The sequence below is a fragment of the Antennarius striatus genome, chromosome 10 (genome assembly GCF_040054535.1).
Source record: "Antennarius striatus isolate MH-2024 chromosome 10, ASM4005453v1, whole genome shotgun sequence".
NCBI classification, from domain to species: Eukaryota; Metazoa; Chordata; class Actinopteri; order Lophiiformes; family Antennariidae; genus Antennarius; species Antennarius striatus.
Genome location: NC_090785.1, coordinates 6,125,581 through 6,146,501, shown reverse-complemented (window position 1 = coordinate 6,146,501; position 20,921 = coordinate 6,125,581). Strand labels below are relative to the sequence as shown.

Here is a 20,921-nt window from a genome sequence, read left to right as displayed (position 1 = left end):
TCATAGTTCTGTAACTTGACCAAGGCAAACTGATAAGAAGGCTGGGCTTCATCGGGGTCGGCAACAAAGGGGTTCTGGAAAAGACATCTTTCTTTTGCATTAGCATGTAGTTCACGGAATCACACACGGAACTCCACCTTCAGCATTTCCAGTTCTTCCACACACCTTTAGCTGGGAACGGGACTGCTGGGTTCTCTGCAGAGAGGTTTTGGGTAACAAGGAGATGGATGAAGTTGTGTTTTTTCACTTGTTCCAAAACCAATGCTAGTTTCACCTCAAATGCTTTTATGTGGGAATACATGTCGCAAATGAGTTTCCCATCATAGCTGCATGTTAAGGCTGTTCAGCATTTCTGTCATGCTTGTGAAAAATGGGGGGGCATTTTTCTGGTACTGTTTAGGGGGCTGTGTCAAATGTGGAGGCGGGCCGCAAACGGCCCACGGACCTTAGTTTGGGGACCACTGATCTAATGTATCCTATCACTAAAACTTTACTACACCATTCCAGAATACAGAAAAAGAAAAGCAAGTACATCAACACAGGCAAGAATCATTTACATAAACATATTATCCCAACAAAATCCCTGCTTCTTACAATCTATCTATCAGTATGGGTTCTTTTTTCACCTGTTCTGGAACAAATCTTCATCTCAGCCTAAAGTGAATTAAATGTTTAGGAGACACAATTTATACGGTTGAACAAAGTTTAAAAACTTTAGCCAAGAAAACCCATAAAAATCTAAAATAACTGTTCTTTACAGGCTGCATTTATACATGCACAGAGCCCAAATAATTAACCTGCCCTGTCCTTGAAAGAGAAAAGCGAGCAGCCGATATCATTTTCAAGTAACTTCAGGTTACACATCCTCACTTCATCCAAATGACAGATGCTATGTCACTCCACTTAGCCTTCTCGAGATGTCCTTGGCCTCTAACTGGCTGAGATCATAACTGCACTGAGTCTAAGCAGAGTATATGTTATGTTTGGTCATAGCAACAATAATAGTATACAATAATAATAATGTGATATAACTAGTTCACAACTTGGCAGCAGTGCAGTAAGACCTCATTCATATACTCTGCTAGTCCACACCTAATCAAATTATTTATCCAAAAAGATGGCTATAACTGAAACTGCTCATCACATTTTCCTTGTGCCTAAACTGATGTCTTCAAATTAAATAATTTGCCAAAAATGCCAAATCCTAACATTAAAAGCACAACAAGCAAAAAATTTTCCTTGCAAGCAACTTCAGTGCCGTGTAGCCCACAAAACGAGCGTTTTGAACTTGCAATTTGATCCTAAGCGTCATTTCAAATTGTTGCTTTTCTCACACTGCAGCTAAGACTAGAGCGCCACATTTCCCAATGGAACTGAAGGTGTGTGTGTGTGTGTGTGTGTGTGCGTGCGTGCGTGCGTGCGTGCGTGTGTGTGTGTATGTGAAGAGAGTGAGGAATTGATGAAGACAGGTCTCTATCAACATTGAATCAACTAGTAAATCCAGACAGCTGACAGCACAGCATGCTCCCAAGTCACTAGGAAATGACCCCCCACAGAGACAAACACTATTGAAATGTCTAATTATCCCCTGAAAACCGAGGATTCCTACACAACACTCCTCACAGCTAGGTGAAGGCAGATATAATAAGCAGTAATACTGGCAGATCGCACACTGGTTGGACCAATTAATTTAATTGTTCAGTATACTATAAATCTGTATGTGTTGTGGAAGATCAGACTAAGGATCATGAAGTTTGATGGAACATATCCGCATATCCTTCAGGCTTCTGCAAAAATGAGTTTTATCTTTCATGGAAGAGAGAAAAATGCTGTGGCAAGCAACATTTTCAAAGCAATAAAGTTGCTGTTTTGTGCAAGCTTTCTTTGCTGTCACCTTATACAATAGACATATAAACCCTTTTGCAAACTGTCAGTGTACACCTCTCACAATGTGTACGGATGTAATGTAAGAGCCATTATTTGATATCTGTTTGAAACGACTAAATCGTTAAGACAGCTCTGCAGCTCTCCTAAAACCTGGAAAAACCAAGATGCTTGTTGTTGGGACAGTATGATAAATGCTTTTGTAAGTCAGTTTAAAACTAGGAAATGGTATGTGTCACTGTCAATTTGGACCACATGGAATAGATCTGCTGCTCAGATGTTTCCTAGATATGGGCTCAGGTGATATTGAATTCTGGGTTATGTTCCACATACCAATAATAATTCTGAAGGTTTGAATTGACTGTGGATACATAAATAAGTGTACCAGCAAATTTCTTTAGCTGTATCTTTGAAATATGTGATAACGGTCAGTAACGCATGGCATTATATAGAGATTTGTGTGCAAAGGAATCATATAATTCAAATTTGAAACTGAATTATGGATGTCTCACTTTGAGTCCATAACATATATGTGTATCTTGGAGGTTAACAGATGGTGTCATAAAATAAAATAGGCATCACTCTTAAAATATTCCCAGACACTGGCGACATTTATGTCTCAATTTCTCTCCCTCTGAGAAAGAAGGGCGAAAATCAACAATGAAGTCAGCTGCAAGGATAAAAACTAGTTAACTTCCTCCTTTATGGCTTTCTGTTACATCTTTTAAAGAGATGAAAGAATACAAGCAAAGTTTTAAGGTCAAGCAAAAGTCCCAGCACAAATAATAAAACAATGGTGACTGCACAAGCAAAAAAATTCAAAAATGAATGTGGCTTCACTAATTAAAATTATGTTGCTTTTGAAAATAAAACAAAAGGCAGAAGAGCAGATAAACCTTTGGTTACATACCTTTTCGAAATTAGTTAAGTTTTCCTGTCTTATTACTCCTTGACAAGTAACAAATCAAACTATGCTGCAGCATGGAAGGCAATGCGGTCTGGAGAAAGAGAAAGCTACCCACACAGGAAGCTTTTACCCCCACTGCTCTTGAAATTTATTTTATGACCATTAAAGATGTTTCTTTTGGATAAATTGTATCCCTTCTCCTACAATCCCTAATGGAACATGTCAAATCTTGATCGTCATGGTAGGAAAAAAGGAAATTGTTGTATTTCCATTACTCTACAAAGGGATAGGATTGAAAGGGATGGTGCTTGATCCAGACATTTCAAAGGCAAAAGATTGTGAAGGCTCCTGAGGTAGCTGGTCCCCCTGAACTCCACTAATGACATCTCATTTTTAATGCTTTATTTAAAATTTTTGAATTGACATGAAGCTTGATTGAGTTTACAAAAGGACTGTCCTGGATAACAAAGTGAATACAGAGGATCAATTATGGATGATTCACTGAGCGAGGGAGCTATTTCCACATCAAAAATGACAGAGTTGAAAGAACTATTCATCTCTGTGAAGAATCTATGTCAGACAGAGCAGGTCTATTGATGTCTATTGTACCTAAATCCTCACAAAAGTACCATTTATCAGTGCAGTATTAACTCTGCCGTTGCAATACTCACTCGGTTATTGTGCCAGATTTCTAGATTGCAAGGTTTTCTGGACCAGCTGTCAACTGAATATATACAACTTGAAGCAGATGGACAGATGCTTCTTTGTGCCAGTATTAATTGGCTGTTGGGGGCAGAGTATGTGGAAAAAAATAGAATATTTGTATGCAAGGACACAGATTCAGTCACTGCTGGAAAAACTTTATGCTGATGACCCAACATTAAATAAAACTTGTAGTGAGTACCACATCAAAATATTTTTTTTTCTTTGTCAAACCGAAAAAATGTTTAAAAAAGAATAAGCAAAGTGAGTATGAAACGCACTTCAAAGGATTTTGGTCCTTCACATTTTTCGCAGAGGACTGGTGCCGCGTCCGGAGTTTCCCCCATCTCACGCCCTGAACCAGTTGGGGTAGGCTCCAGCTCCCTGCGACCCACGACAGTGGATGATGGGTTATGAAAATGAATGAATGAATGAATGAATGAATGAATGAATGAATGAATGAATGAATGAATGAATGAATGAATGAATGAATGAACATTTTGAGGAGATGAAGATAGACTAATCCTCAAGGAAAACCTTTTATGTCCTTTTACAGCAGAGGTGTAATAAAAAAAAATGCCAAGGGAGAAGTTTTCATTAACATGATTTAATTCTTTGTTTTAATTATGTGATGTCCTGTACATATGAAATCAATTACATGAATACATCTACACACACACACACACACACGCACGCACGCACGCACGCACACACACGCACGCACACACACACACACACACTAGTTGGATGATATAGAAGTATTTTTATGATTCTACAGACTAGTTTGCTAATTTGAAAGACAATTTGACTTCTTTAAATTCAGAGAGGACTTCCACCACAGTACTGGGCAGAATTGTTGGTGTTCTGAAGAATGTTGCTCAAACACTTTATCAAGCTGGGTAGGCAGTCAGTAAGACAGGCAGCTTTATTTTAGGGAGCAGAGTAACTATAAAGCTTATAAAAAGACCATTACTGGTATTCCACAGGACCCTCAGTGCTCAGCTACAAGCATTCAACTGACAAAAGCTGGTGAGACGGATTCAGACTCAGAGACACCTTCTGTGAGAGAGCAGCAAGATCATCACAACAACCCACACTAGAGTACCCAGACACAGAGAGAAACTCTGGTGTCAGCAAATGTCTCCCGCCTCCACAAAAAGACGACGCAAAAAATGCCCCAGAGAAAATGTTTAACTTGTACCGTGAGGATTTCACATAATGAAATGTTCGGAGCCCAGCTCAATTTTGCTTAAATATGTCTAAGGGATCTGAGAGCTAGCAGATCTAATATGGAAGTCACTGTTGGGATTTGACAGAGTCACAGTGTAATGCTGAAGGCTAAATATCAGAAAGCTTGGGCCGTGGATGTGTGCCGTTAATCACTAACACTGGCTTCATTTTATAAAGAAATTATATTAATGAAGAAAAGGCTAGAGTCCTGACAAACTTCTACAAATATTTTGACTGATTTTTAATTTTTAAAATGCAAGGCATAATTTTAAAAAGCAAATGATACAAAAAGCAGAAACACTTTTTTGATGTTGTTTTATTTTAAGTTGATTATAGAACAGACTTCCTAAGGCATGCAAGAGTCATTTCACTGATTTGTAGCATATTTATTTCCTATCTTGGTGATAACTTATAACTAGGTGCAGATTGAAAAACATGATTATCACACCCGTGTGCCTTAAGCTGGACACAATAAAAAAACCCACTCAGAAAATATGCAGTACACAATGGCGCAGATGTTGAAAGTTTTAAGGGAGATGTGTTTGGAAGGCTGGCAAGAATCTCCAGTAGAGTTGTTGCCAGCTATTTGAATGTTAATTTCACCACCTAAAGCCATGACCTTGCAATCACAAATTATAAGTGACCATCACCACCCAAAACCTCTACAACAAACATCTTTGCCTCTGAGACTAAGCTCCAGCACTACACTTGCACCTGACATTCAGTTTACACAGCTGAAAAAACTGTGTTTGCTGTCAAAAACTCTGTCAGGGACTGCACTTGACTGCATTTTGTTATCAGAGCTGACTAAAATGGGCAAATGTTTGTCTGAATGGCATCTGACACTTTTGGAAAGATGTTCTCTTCATGGTTTTATCCAAGGGTATTCTGTAGTGGACAGATAGAAGGTAGTGACTATAGCATCATATGGGCTAGTGGTTTGCTAATATCAACATTTTGAACATTATTGCCCAATGGAGTGTAAAGGGGTAGCATTACAGTATGGGCAGGTGTAAGCTACAGACTATTATTGTAAATGTCTTCTATTGATGGCAGTTTTGACTGGACAAAGGTTGCCTGATAAAATCCTAAAACCTATTGCTGCACCATTCATCTGGCAACATTACTCCATGCTGTAGCAGGATAAACACAATTTTCAGTATGTCTCAGTTTGTTGCACTATTAAGAAAATTCCCTACAGCAATGGATGTGGATCAACCTTCAGCAGGATGTAATATACAACCAAGAAAGCTTGCATAGAAAGATGTGCATAAAAAAGTCCTAAAAATGTTTATGTTTGCTTAAATTTTAGCTACGTCAGGTAACATTGTTATATTTTTAGTTAACGGCATTTTTACAAGGATTACGTCTGTTAGAGTGACAATACACTGTGAAAGTGTGAAAAAGAATTCCAGATTGAAAGGCACAAGGATTTCTTCCCCACTAAATTAAAAAAACTAAAAAAAAATAAGAGGATTTGAATTTTCCGCAGGTTGGCAGCACGTTGTCATGAGTGGATGAGGAAATTAATGAAATGTAGCTAGTCAATCTGACACTTCTAAATTAAGAAGTGAGTACCCAAATGACAAAATTAAAAGGGTAAGAATAAAGTAGAAGATAAATAATTGGATGGGGAAACTTTGACAGAAAAGTGGAGAACATGGCAGCTGAGGAGGAAAGTGTAAGCAGCGGATGCTCTAGGCAATGCCATCTGCCGGTGGATCTGAAAAGGCTGCATGCCACGCACCTGTGTGGAACTGCCTGAGAGATAAGGCCCTCAGCACAATGGCCCTGTGGCCACCTGTGCTTCCAAACAGGTGCAAAGCTTAGCCAATTAAACTATTAGACAAACACAGGCCTCTGGGAGCAAATTAGCAGGCTGGCCAAATATCAGAGGAAAAACAAAAAGCAATGGTAAGCATTCATTGTGGACAACAACAACATTTTTATGATGATACTTTGATTCCGGTGTATGGAATCAGGCTTAATATTTCTCTAAACAAAGTACTAGTTTTGACCAAAATTATAAAGAAGCATTCACAGAGGCAATTTGAATACAATTTCAGCAGTATGAATAAAAGCGACTGCTTACCCCGTGTGTCAAGAACAAATTTAACTATGTGTGATTTTTGGCCCACGGATTTGTCTATGTACAGACTGCAGACAGGAAGACAGACAGTCTGCATGTAACTTTTAGTTCACTCCAGATTAATAATAGAGCAAGCTAGTCACTATTTCAATATGATACTCTGATCCACTTTCAACAATTCAGTGATCTAAATGGCAATTAGAAAATGACTAATCTATCTTTAAATATTATCTTGAACTGAATTTTAACACTTATTATATAATTCGATTGTTGCAGACAGATAGGTAAATGACTACTTTAATAATCTTGAGGAGAAATTATGTGTAGATCAAATATAACAATGTATTTGATATGTAATGATATGTGTTCCCTTTGGAGCTTTGGGTCACTTTATTTAAATTATTTCAAACTCTTAGGTGTATGATGAGTCAAAACCACATTAGAATTCTGCTTATTATTACCAGTTGTTTGAAAACAGGAAAAAAAAATGTTTTGAGCTATGAGAAACTAAACAGCGATCTGCTCTCGGCGATACCCCAATATTTTTGTCGTAATTGCAGTGTCTCTCTATAATACAAAATGCTGTTCACTGTTATACACTGAGGAACAAGAACATGAAATAAATGGAAGCATATCATGCACAGTTTATCGGTATATCACTATATGTAGACAGGTCACCAAAATATCATTATTTAAAAGCGTGTTTGTTATTCTAAAATGTAAATTGAAAGGTATCTGAATACATTGCTCTGTTGTATGCTTTATGTTTATTTTCTGTACATGATAACATTCTGGACAAAGGTTACATTAACATAATTGAGTCAGAAGAGCAGCAAACCAAATGCAGGTACCCTATGTGTTGTGATCCATGACAATTAAGTGCATTCACAGTGTTTAATTAGGAATAACCTCATCTTTGTTTCATGAAAACAATAAGTTCCAAGAGTGTGAAGACAAGCGCTCAAAGGTGGCTTTCCCCCTAGATGGACCTGGCAATCAGTGGGAGATAACTCCTTCATAATGCACTCTTCACTTCCAGGTACTCCATTTGACAACACCAATGGAGCAAGCTTAGCCTGACTTTGGTCCCTTTGGGGATAGTTGGCCTTTAATTGTGAACAGTCCAATGTGCCTACAACTCGCCAGAGACAGTGTGTCTTCACATGTGTGAGATCATCTGGAGGCTGTAATTACTTAGTAATTCATTCTCTGAGACGTGGCTAACTGGCGACGTGCCGGACGCTAACGTCCGACTAACCGGCTTCTCCTCTGTCCGAGCGGACCGGGACACGAACACCGCCGGTAAGAAGAAAGGAGGTGGATTAATCATCTATACCAACGATAGATGGTGCCATCCGGGACATGTGACGGTGAAATCAACACTGTGTAACCGCGATCTGGAGCTAAGAGCTGTTAGCATCAGACCCTACTACCTGGCGCGTGAATTCTCACACGTCATCGTCATGGCCGTCTACATCCCTCCACGTGCGGACCCTGAGGCGGCACGAGAGACCATCTGTGGGACCACCTCTGCTCTTCGGACCCGGCACCCGGAGGCGCTCGTCATCATCACCGGTGACTTTAACCACGTCACCCTGGACTCATCTCTCCCCACTATGGTCCAGTGTGTAGACTGTCCCACACGGAAGAACAGAACCATCGATCTGTTCTACGCTAATGCTAAGGAGGCATACACCGCCACCCCCCTCCCTCCACTAGGTAAATCAGACCACAACCTAGTGCACCTACAGCCCACCTACATCCCGCTGGTGAAACGGCTGCCAGCAACAACACAACAGGTCAGGAGGTGGTCCTCGGAAACAGAGGAGATGCTGAGGAACTGCTTCCAGATCACCGATTGGGATGTTATTGTGGGCTCACATGGGGAAGACATTGAGGGGGCAGCTCAGTGTTTTACAGACTACATAAACTTCTGTGTGGACACCGTGGCCCCTGTCAGGACAATCAGGTGTTACCCCAACAACAAACCATGGGTAACCAAGGAAGTCAAGGCTGTCCTGAACAGGAAGAAGCGGGCGTTCAGGAGCAAGAACGAGGAGGAGATGAGGAAGGCCCAGAAGGAAGTGAGACTCTGCCTGAGGGAGGCCAAGGAGGCGTACAGGAGGAAGCTGGAGAAGCAGCTGGGGCGCAACCAAGTGCGGGAGGTCTGGAATGGGATGAGAACCATCACCGGACACGGGAAAGGGCGCAGCACTGTGGAGGGGAATATTGAACGAGCGAATGAACTTAACAGCTTTTTCAATCGGTTCAGCTCCCCCACCACTCCCGGCTCCTGGTCCCAGGCCTCTCCTGGCCTACAGACCTCTCCTGGCCTACAGGCCTCTCCTGGCCCTACAGACCGCTCCACTGATGCTCCCCCCTCCTGTGCTTCCTCTCCTTCCACCCCTGCCACTTCTCCCGAGCCCACTCCAAGAACTGCGAAGCTCAACGGCCCCACCTCAACCACTGGACTTCCAACCTCGCCACAACCTCCTGCTCCCACCACGACCGAGACCATCATCACTGCAGACCTGGTGACGACAACGCTGAGGAGGCTCCGTCCCTACAAGGCGGCTGGACCAGATAAGGTCTCCCCAAGACTCCTCCGAGCCTGTGCTTCGGAACTAGGGGACCCCCTGGAGCTCATGCGTCCACAGGTGCAGGGTGCTATGGACCCTCTCCAGTTTGCCTATCAGGCCAAGGTTGGGGTTGACGATGCTGTCATGTACCTCCTCCACCGCACACTCTCCTACCTGGACGCCGGGGGCTGTGCCGTCAGAGTGCTCTTCTTCGACTTTTCGAGTGCCTTCAACACCATCCAGCCCCGGCTCCTGCAGGATAAACTGACCTCCATGGCTGTGGACCCCTACCTCGTGAGCTGGATTACGGACTACCTAACGGACAGACCCCAGTACGTCCGTATGGGGGACTGTTTGTCTTCTATGGTGACCAGCAGCACGGGGGCGCCACAGGGGACCGTTCTATCCCCCATTCTCTTCACCCTCTATACATCAGACTTCAAGCACAACTCGGATACATGCCACATACAGAAGTACTCCGATGACACCGCGATAGTGGCATGTATCCGGGAGGGTGATGAGGGGGGGTACAGGGCATTGGTGGCTGACTTCGTGGAGTGGTGCCAACAGAACCAGCTCCAGCTCAACGTCTCCAAGACAAAGGAGATGGTTCTGGATTTCCGGCGGGCACCTCCCTCTCCACAGCCGGTGATCATCAATGGCAGTGAGGTGGAGGTGGTAGAAAACTATAAGTACCTGGGACTGCAGCTAGACAGCAGACTGGACTGGTCACTCAACTCCAACTGTGTGTACAAGAAGGGGCAGAGCAGGATGTACTTCCTAAGGAGGCTGGCCTCCTTCAACATCTGTCCTAAGCTCCTTTTCATGTTCTATCAGTCCGTAGTCTCCAGTGTGCTGTCATACGCCATTGTGTGTTGGGGTGGGGGGGCCAGGAAAAGAGATATGGACCGTCTGAACAGACTCATCCGCAGAGCGGGCTCAGTGGTCGGGCTGAGCCTGGACTCTGTGGATATGCTTCTGGAGAGCAGGACCATGTCTAAAATTAAGGCCATCATGAACAACACCAGCCACCCCCTACACACCACCTTCTCCCAGCAGAGAAGCACCTTCAGCGGCAGACTGCTGTCACACAGCGCCTCCACAGAGAGGCTGAGGTCCTCCTTCGTGCCCCGTGCCATCAGGGGGTACAATGACTCTCTCAGGAGGAGCGGGGGGGAGGTGGCGAGGTCAGCACGGGGTTGAAAATGGATTTAATTTAATTTAAATTTAATTTTATACTGTTGTATATATATATATATAAAATTTATTTATTTTTTATACTGTTTTTATATTTTAATTCAATTTTATACTGTTTAGATTTTATTTTATACTGTTTATATTTTAATACTGTAATATTTTTAAATTTTATACCGTTTATATTTTTAGCTATAGTTAAGTATATAAGTCCTGTTAGTGCTGCATGTGCCTGTCTGTTAGTGTAATGTATGTCTTGTGGTATGTCCTGTGATGTCAGTGTTTCCTTTTCTCCTGGTGTTTATCCAGTATTATTTGTTAAGTAATGCCTGAGCAGTGAATATATGCAATTTCCTCCGGGATTAATAAAGTATCTATCTATCTATCTATCTATCTATCTATCTATCTATCTATCTATTTTATATAAATATACATTTCAGGTGAAAATAGCTCCTATGTGTACGTACAGTATTGGTGATACTGGCTGGTTCCCCAAAGGATTTTGTATTTGTGATACTTGTTGTGACAATCCAACCAACATTTTAACTTAATCCTTCAGGTTAGATTACTTCCTATCCAGAGTACGAGAGAAAAGCATTGCTGTGAATGAAAATGATTATTGTAGCCAATCCTATGTGTGATCTTATATGTTGATGATGTGTCATTTTAGTAAATGTGCCATAGAAAACAAGTCAGTCTCCTTCTCTAAATCCAGAGATGCAGTATTATTGCCGGTATTGTAGCTGTAGCAGCATGGAGACAAAACAGAAGCACCTCTGGGGCCATACACGCACGTCCTTGCTCTGTATTCGGTTGGAACATAAAGTTGTCCACTTATCTAATGGCGATTTAACTTGCACTGCTCATCGATTCACATTAAGAGACATCTCCTCAATGGTGAGCCGAGGGTTCCATTGTGCTAGTGGGACGATATTAAAATTGAAGACCCCATTTAAACAGAAAGACAGAGAAATTGAGTAAAAAGCAGAGACAATGTTCACAACATCAGACAGGCTTCTTAATGAATGGCTCAAGAAATAAGCAAGGCTAAAAAAACACAGCGTTGGGAAGTACACATCTAAATTAACTACTTTTATATAGCTTTATAGCTATTTAAAGGTAAAAAAAAAAACACAGGCTCTGACCATTTTCAGTTACACACATGACTCAGAGCAAAATGCTTATTAAAATCTCAGAATGGCTGTCTTTCTTACGTCTAAAATGAGACTCCCTATCTATTAGGGCATAATGGACAGAGTTGTGAAGAAAGACTCCCAGTAGGATTAAGCCTTTGTTTCGTCTGCTGCACCATTCCATAGACTTGTTTTAAAGTGATGTTGCATTGATGTGAAAATATATCTTATCAACAAAGAAATACAGGCAAAACATCTTTACTCTGACTATCTGGGTATTATATTTAATAAATCATAGTAAACTAAGATTAATAACATCAAGTTGTTGTTTTTTTCCACGTTAACCAATTTTATCTCTTTTTATAATCGCAATTTCAACTTTCCTCAATCACCACTGCTCTTCTACCTTTAAAGAAAGTTAAAAGCATCACACTCTGTGAAATACACCAAACAAAGCCAAGAGGGGTAGCTAGATAAAATTAAATATATTAGTAATTATTATTATTATTATTATTATTATTATTATTATTATGTATTAATTCGATCTACAGTTACAGTTCTCCAATTGCCCCTTAGGGAAAACTAAGGGTTGTTGTTTTTTTGTTGTTTTTTTATTGAATTGAATACCTGACATTCTACATTCGTCACTGAATCCACCTTTTGAACCAAAGCATCAATTTGCCTCCTTTTAGGTACAGCACATACACAACTTAACTCCCAGACGTGAACACATTTTTGCATTGCTGACAGTGACAAATTATATCAAGGTACTATAAAGTCAAAATGTACACAGGTTAGCAGGTGTTTCAGTAAAGCATTCAAAAACAAACCATATCTGAGACTGTTTGTAGTGAGTGAAAAAGGAATTGAGTCTCTAACCTGACAGGGTTACTGGTGAGAGACACTCTGAGGGACTCCAGGCAGTTGAGAAGCTTTTCTTCTGTGATGCCAGAACGCAGCTCGTGAACATACTCCTGGGATGAAAGTGTGGATTCATGTTTGCTGTTTCTCAGTCCACCCTGAAAAGAAACCATTAACATGACAGTTACTGCATTATTGCCATGTACTGTGACTTCAACCTAAATGTGATTTTAAAAAACAAAACAATAACAAATCAAATTTTTGAATGCAATTGAAGGACAACAACATGTTACTCAGAGTATGCATCGCCAGTAAAAAGTTTTGTGAAGAATTACAGGGTACACAAAATATCCGAAAAAGAAAGAGATATTTACTTTCTGTAAAATTGGAATATAAAGACAGAATTGACTGAACAAGACAGAACCTTCAACTGCAGAGTAAGTAAAGTTGGTGGTTATCTTGTGTAGTTGTTGAGACTTCCTTTGACAGAAAATGTGCATTCTCACAATGGCGATTGATAAAAGCTGGTAAAACAACTGAAATGCTTTTCTAAAGCAATTAAGTTTTTATAAAGGAGTGAACAGGGTGTCTATAGACGTGTTGGCCCATAAAGAACTACATATACGGAGAGCCTAAAAAGGCTCTATGTTACCTGAAGCAACGTCTGCTTTAAGTAAATGAATAGTCATGTATAATCTCCACAGATGGGCTCTAGGGACATGTTGCTACACTGACACTTACACAATAAGACTACATGTAGGCAGGAATTCATGCACTTACACAACAGAAAAAAAACACAGACTGACTCTCACCAGTCAACAATGTATATTTCAATGACCTCCAACTTGATCCAGTTACAGACATATTGAATCGGTTGTTGGTCTGAAAACATTACTAAGCTGCTCATACTATGACTTCTAGTTGTAGCGAAATATTGTTTGATGAAAAGGGAAAATTGTCAGTGATGTATCCTGAGATTATTTGGTATTTCAAGTCTTCCGAACATCTGATACCCTTACTCAGGTGACCCAGCAGAGGCTGGTCAGGACTCAGCTTGTGCCCTAGCAAACCTCAACCAGAGCCACCTGGAGGCCTTCCTCTGTGTAGCTATACTGTAGATGGCCCTCCTCCTCCTCTCAGCAGTGATGCCATATGCTATATATTCTCTCCCAAGAAACTGTCCCACAAAGTCTCTGCACCCAACCTCCACAGCCAAACACTTTGCCTTCCGGCATTGTTTGCAGCAGTTGCTGATGTTTTTTTCTTTTTTCTAAAATTATTCAAATCAGGTTTGATGACTTTACGAAGATTTTACAAATCTAGGAATTGCAAAAAAAATCTAGGAATTTACAATCATCCTGGGGTCACAGCTGTTGTTGTTTGTTGCAGCAGGTCAGAAAACCAAGATAAAGAGATTACAAATTAAAGTATAAATTTGTGATTCTTCACAAAAAATTTTGATATATGAAAGAAGCTGACTTTGGGAAAAGTAGATTTGTGAGCCCCAAAATCAGAAATTTTATAGTCTACCAAATAATTAAACAGAATTACAGAACTAATCATTTATTTGCCCTCTGTTTCTAAATTCATAAACAATATGTGAAAAATGTCATTTTGATCATTTGCGGAAAAGGCATTGCCATTGTCCGGGTCTGATAGCTTCAGCAGGGGGGGACACATAAGCTTTAAATGTAATTTAAGAAATTTTATAAAATAACCTGCACTGCATGTAATAGCTCCACAAATAAGTTTATTAAAGTTGTTGTTTTCTAGTGTTGTTAAAAAGAGTTACAGGTCAAGTCATAGCACCATAAATAATTAAATTAGAAAAGCTGCTGCAAAAAAAGCGTCACATGTCGGAACCAGATACTAAGATGAAATCATCATTGCACACATCCGTGGACTGTTGGTTCCTTATGAAGTGAACTCTGCTAATAGGCAGTTTGGGAAAAAATGAGCTGGCTCATTTATCTAGTGAAAAGAGAGGCCTGGTGCTCTCCTAAAATCTACAGTCGACATGGAAAAACACAAGAAAGCAAAGACAGGCTGAAATGGTGAGCTATGAATAATGGTATGTTATGTATTAACAGCATTTTCATAATTTGATAGGCTTGGTAACAAATAAATTGCTTGATTGCCTTCATATAAGGCTTATAATTTTTTCAGCTCCCAACAGATTTAATTGTAGTTGGGTTTTTTTGGTCCAAAATGGCTCTTTGAACATTTTGGGTTGCCGATCCCTGATCTACGTATATACAGTGTTTTCCGCACTATAAGGCACACTGGACTATATGGCGCACCTGCAATAAATGGACTATTTTAAAACTTTTTTTTTTTTTTTTTGCATATAAGGCACACTGGATTTTAAAGCACACTTGGTTTTTGACAAAATTAAAGGCTTTTACGTGTGCCTTATGGTGAAGAAAATATTGTAATAATTTTGACTATTCATCTAAAATAGTTAGAATGCCACAAGGTCTATTCATCTACTACATTAACCACAGTTAGTGGAATATTTCTGATTTTTATTTCACTTTATACTGTTTCAGTATAGATAAAAAAGCTCTTTCATACAGAAAAGAAAAATAAATGTAAGAAAACACAGATACCTGGCACACTTACTAAAAATTCCAAAGTGAAATTTTAGGACTTTGAGTAGGTAAGATTTAACTTAGACAGTGATACAGAGTCATCTTTAAAGTAGCAACAACCATAACAGTTACATTTTCCTGGTTGTTTGAGCACATAGTAAAATCAGTAACCTATTGAAGTCAGAATAGCAGAACTTATTTTCTTCAAAGACTTGAAAACAATGCTTGAAGAAAAAACGGTGTCATCCGTGTTTGACTACGCTCAGAATCTTTATCCTAAAAACATCATCAACTGTGTTGTGTGATTTTTCTTCGCTCCTTCCCAGAATATTTCCATTGACTTTAAACCATGACATCACAACTACTTTTTTCACTTTGAAGGTTAAACTTGATTTAATTAACATTTTTATTCTTCCATTAAAACATGGAGTTCCTCAAATAGTAAAAAACTGTGTGTAAAATCAAGGTATACCTACAGTACCTACAGAAGTAACTCTTAAAGATGTCTAAAGCAATATAAATATATATATATATATATATATATATATATATATATATATATATATATATATATATATATATATATATATATATATATATATGTTGTCTCCTCCTCCTCCTCTTCCTCCTCAGGTTTCTGCTGTCTAAGGCATTCACTGAGCAGTTCATCTGTTGGGGCCATCTTCCTGATGTACTCTTGGATTTTTGATGTCTCATCCTGGACAGTGGCCAACTTTTCCTGCTTCCAGCATATCAACTTTGGGGACAAAATGTTCCCTTGCTGGCTAATATATTCCGCCCACTGGCCATTTTAACAAGAAAAGCAATATTATTCACTTCATCTTTCTGTGGCGATAATGTTAAGGCTAAATCGTATGTATACCCCCCACATCGTTTGTCAGGAATTTAAAAAAAAGTATGTCAAGCAGATAAGTTCCTGGTTCTTGCCAAAGGACTCATTTGCTAAGTATGACTTTAGAATACAGTTAAATAATTCCCACAGAGGAATATGAACTAAACAAATACCAACACTTAAGAGCTTCAAAGAAAAGATGTGGAAAGTAATACCCAAGTGGTGTAATATGCATTGTGTCCAATCCAATTTGGCTCAGATTGCAGGAATAACAACCTGTAGTACATTTTAGTGCTTTTCTAAAGGCATAAGGAAAAAGAATAACAATTGGTACATTTCCAGGCTGAGCATGCATTGTCAGGGGACACTGTAAAATGCTGCTTGTTCCATGAAAATAACATTCTTGATTGTTGAACATGTCACAGCAGTCAAATCACCATGTTGTTGTGCTGTAGTGAGGGCTGGGGATTTCATATCAGACTGCTGCCTACAGTTGCTCACTTTAGATGCACAATAAATTCAAAAACAAGCAAGTTGGGTAGAAAGAGAAGAGGTGACATGTCAGCACTGTTATAAATAAAGTTTGAAAGATAATGCAGGTGAGGTATATTAATGTCAAAGCAGTGGATTTTATGCAACTTGGAATAATTCATTTGCTATTTGTCTTGGGTGGTGTTGGAGCATAAAATACTACTATTAAAATCAAGTTCTGAGCTTTGTCAAGAACACCAAGCAAGCAGAAGGAAGATTTCAGGTTGGAAAATCATGAAAGATTATAATTCACTCATAAAATTCCTCTATAAATATGTGTACCTTTGGTACACTATAAAAATGTGAATTATATGGAGAAGTTAAGCTATATATTTATATATTTAGTTATTGTATTAAAAAGCGCTGTATTACTGGCATTATTAAAATGCTGTTTTGTGTCAATACTGACAAAATGCATTTCATTAAAATATTACTCACACAGTGTTTTCCTCTTTCTTAATCACAGTTTTTTAAAAAAACCCTGCTTTGACCCATTGAAGGTATTGAATGAAATAAAACAGAGAAAAGAAATCAATAAAATTAAGTTTTTTTCCATCTCATTTTGAGTTGAAAATGTTAAACTGCAGTTGCTACCTTCAAAAAATTTAATAAATATCTTTGTAACTTATTTCCAAACTTTTATGTAATATTTACTCTAATGTCTGCAAGCTATTGCAAACATTAAGGAAGTAAAAAATTGCAGAACTTTATCTTAATAGGACAATGGGAGGGAAACACATCACCAAGTTTTTATTTATCTTCCCTCTCAGTACTTCCCAGCAGGCAAACCACTAAGTCTAGAAAAGCTAGAGCTCTGGTTTCATTGCACGCTCTGACCTCCTGAAACCAAAGACACTGATCATAACCTGCATTTTCATGACCCTAGCCAAAATCAATTGAATCCATTGTGATAATATCAACATTACGTCACTACAGCAGCAGAAAAACAACGTGAAAAGGGAGGGGTCATCACCTGCTAGCTACTCAGTAATAGAGCTTTCCGCCTTGAGGCTCAAACAAATAATCAACAGAAGAAAATGGTCAAAAAAGACCCCCATGAAAGGGAGCAAGGAAAGAAATAGGGATGGGAAGTTAAGTGTTAGTGAGGGGGTAGTCAGATGTGCAATATGGAAGAAGCAGAGGGGAGAAGAAAAGGAGTGGTCAGATACAGACACACTGAGAGATAGGAGAGAAAAGTCAAAACAGACAGAAAAACCATCAGGACACACCGACTCAACAGTAGAGGACAGACACAGCCTTTTGACCATAGGCTAGAACCCCATCTCCTGTCGCTTATTGAAGCCCCTATTAATCGATAACAGTATTTCCTGCCAAAGAAAATAGTGCCGGGAGCAATTACTTCAGTGAGCCTGTCACTTTCATTTTGAGGGGTTAGAGGAGCAGCAAGGCTCATTCCTTCCTCTCCTATCACCTCTGTCCCCCTTTCTCCATGCCATGGGGGAGTGACAGGGTGCTGTGCCTTCTATAGAGGGCAAGGTAGGGAGACAATGCCAAGGCAGTTGCAGCTCAACATGTCATCTTCACCTGTAATGAGTCTATAACAAGCTGGGAGGTAACTCAGTGGCCAGTTATCGGCATACTATGGTAGACTGAAAGATACTTTATTCAGCTTCTTTGTCAGCTTATTGGAAAACCACATGGTGCACAATGTGTCTGGCCTTGAAGCTAGACCTGGGAGATAGATGATTGCTATGGCTTCTGCCAGTCACTCTGCCTTGGTCTCCTATTTCTTTGTTCGGTGCAACATATGCACATATACAACACTTTTTCTAGTGCTGCTTTATGGTAGTTGGAATGAGTGATGGAAGTACAAATGCAATTCATGATATTATGATATTATGAGTGTAACACACCTCAGTGATTTTGTTTATCTTGAGCCAGTATGAATGTAATCCAAAGCAGTATATTTATTTCAGTGACAAATCATTGCACCACCACATTTAAACAAGTCTCAAACATTAGCATCAGGTTTTTTTTACTAGATATTTGCCAGTCACAACCAAGCAGGTAGTAGGAGTTTACATAAAAAGAAATCCCGACATTTCTACCAAGCTATTGGTTTACTTTTTTAGAACTTGTCATACATTTTCTATCCAATTTGAACAAGTGATGAAACAATGTTTGTTTTCTGAATATAAATGTACAGGAGCCCAGGGCAACCCCTCATACTTTCCTGAAAATTCAAGGCAACCAAGAAGATTGGACAAAATTAAATGGCCTGTGGGGAGACATGATTATTATATGCTAGAAATATGCAAGAAAATATTAACACTTTATGTTAGGAATGTGAGGGAAGAGAAGATGAGCCAAGGCCATTCTTGACAAAGAGATGAATTTGATAAAAAGACTTCGATACTCATATCAAGTCTCCAACTATTCTTGTGAGGTATTAAAAGAAAACATTTTAACCATTGTGCGAGGAGGCAAGAGTGTGTGCGTCTGTGCGAGAGAGAAGAGAGAGAGAGAGAGAGAGAGAGAGAGAGAGAGAGAGAGAGAGAGAGAGAGAGAGAGAGAGAGAGAGAGAGAGAGAGAGAGAGAAAGAGAGATGGAAGCTGTCCACAATGCAGCTCAGCTAAGGACTCATTTCATCAGTGGCCAAAAAAGTGGAAACATCAGGACCGCAGTGAAGGAGCAAAGTCATGGTCGTGGAGCCGTCATCTGCCAGAGCTCCAGGACTCATCTGGAGAACACACATGCTTCAAGGGGGGGGGGGCATATTCAAGACTCTAATCGCCACCAAAGCTGCATCCCCCTAATCATATTTTAGAAAAAAAAAGTTTTTTAAAAAAATTTTTAAAAAAGGTAAGGTTTTTCTTTCTGTTTTTGTGTTTTTTGTTTAGAAAAACCGAATAGGTCAAACGTTTAACATGAAAGTCTGGAAATGACAAAATTTTGTTTTTAGTAGGTCTCAAGTTGTGAAGTGATGTATAAAAAATGTCCAAAAAAATTATGCATGACCATTTCATAGCAGTTTTTGTGTGTGAGTGTCCATTTTCGCTATAAAGGTGTAAAGAGGGCACAAAATGCCTCAGTGGAGTATAAAAAACATGTAAGATTTAACGACACTGGTTTCAAATATTTCACTGAAGAGAAAAGTTCTTGCAAAAATTCACGCAACAAGCTGTAACACACCCAAAATGTTCAGCAAAACAAAAAAAGAATATTGTACAAAAATGACCGAGGAGAATTTTAAGATCTATGATTTGCACACCCAACACAATAGTCATTGACAAAAACTTATAGCATATTGAAAAATATAGTTACGCCTCCCTTGTGTCTAATTAATTAAAAATTAGTTGAGCACCTTATTGCTCATTATAAAAAAAACTCATAAAGACACAATCTGTGCAATTACTGCACATAATGCTGGATAACAAAGATATAACTTAATTGCCTGCTAATTAGTGGTTAGAAAATTACTTGAATGGAAATATAATGCCAAAACATGTAAAAATAAATAAAGAAATAAGGTAGGTACTCCAGATTACTGGATGAAGACCATTATTAACATAAAAGTAAAATTAAATAATATTTGCGTACTAGAAACACATTTCAGACAAATGTGTAAATGAGGAATCTCACATTTACAACAATCTCAGTTTGGCATGTGTCTGTAGCAGCAGTCATAAAGGTCAAAGGGAACACGGATCAGTTGAGATGCTGGTTGGTCGGACAATGAGTTTTCCCTTGCTCCTCTTAAAGGACAGAGTTCTGCCGCCAGCAGATAAGACATTTCATGTAGCCACCAGTGCGCACAGATCCCAGCTCAGTGGGGGATTTCCCACCAGACCATGTGGCCAAGAATTTCGTCCCCTTTCTGTTATCCCTACCTCCCATACTCCCATCCTTCCTGTCTCAGTTTTTACCCTCTCTTCTTCCATGTCAAGGTGTTTTTAAACTGCGGACAGAGGCTATGAAAAACCATGTGTGCATCTGTACACTCCAGGGGCATTTTTTTTCTTTCTATGTTTATTTTCTTCCTTTATCTTCTGCCTGTTTTGATCAGAAAAGAAAGTCTAAAGGAAACATGTTCTCCCATGTCTGTGCAAATACAACTTGCTGATAACACAGACACAATTAGGTACACAATGCCTGCTCAATAATCAGGCTGGGGACATAAGTCTTGAATCCCGTGTGTGTGTGTGTGCAAGGGGGGTGCATGCATGCGTGTGTGTGTGTGTGTGTGTGTGTGTGTGTGTGTGTGTGTGTGTGTGTGTGTGTGTGTGTGTGTGTGTGTGTGTGTGTGTGTGTGTGTGTGTGTGTGTGTGTGTGTGTGTGTGTGTGTGTGTGTGTGTGTGTGTGTGTGTGTGCATTTTGATCCCCAAGATCTGAATGGAGGAACATCT

At 39.5% G+C, this 20,921-nt stretch overlaps 1 protein-coding gene across 7 annotated transcripts in view; it reads right to left on the bottom strand.

Annotated features, from left to right (window-relative positions):
* The window catches only part of diaph2 (diaphanous-related formin 2), a 377,371-nt gene that overhangs the window by 265,748 nt on the left and 90,702 nt on the right, over positions 1-20,921 (bottom strand). For all 7 annotated transcript variants that reach the window (XM_068325221.1, XM_068325222.1, XM_068325228.1 and 4 more), the window contains one exon: positions 12,598-12,737. In XM_068325221.1, coding sequence (XP_068181322.1) covers positions 12,598-12,737 — 140 coding nt within the window. The remainder of the gene's footprint in view (positions 1-12,597; positions 12,738-20,921) is intronic.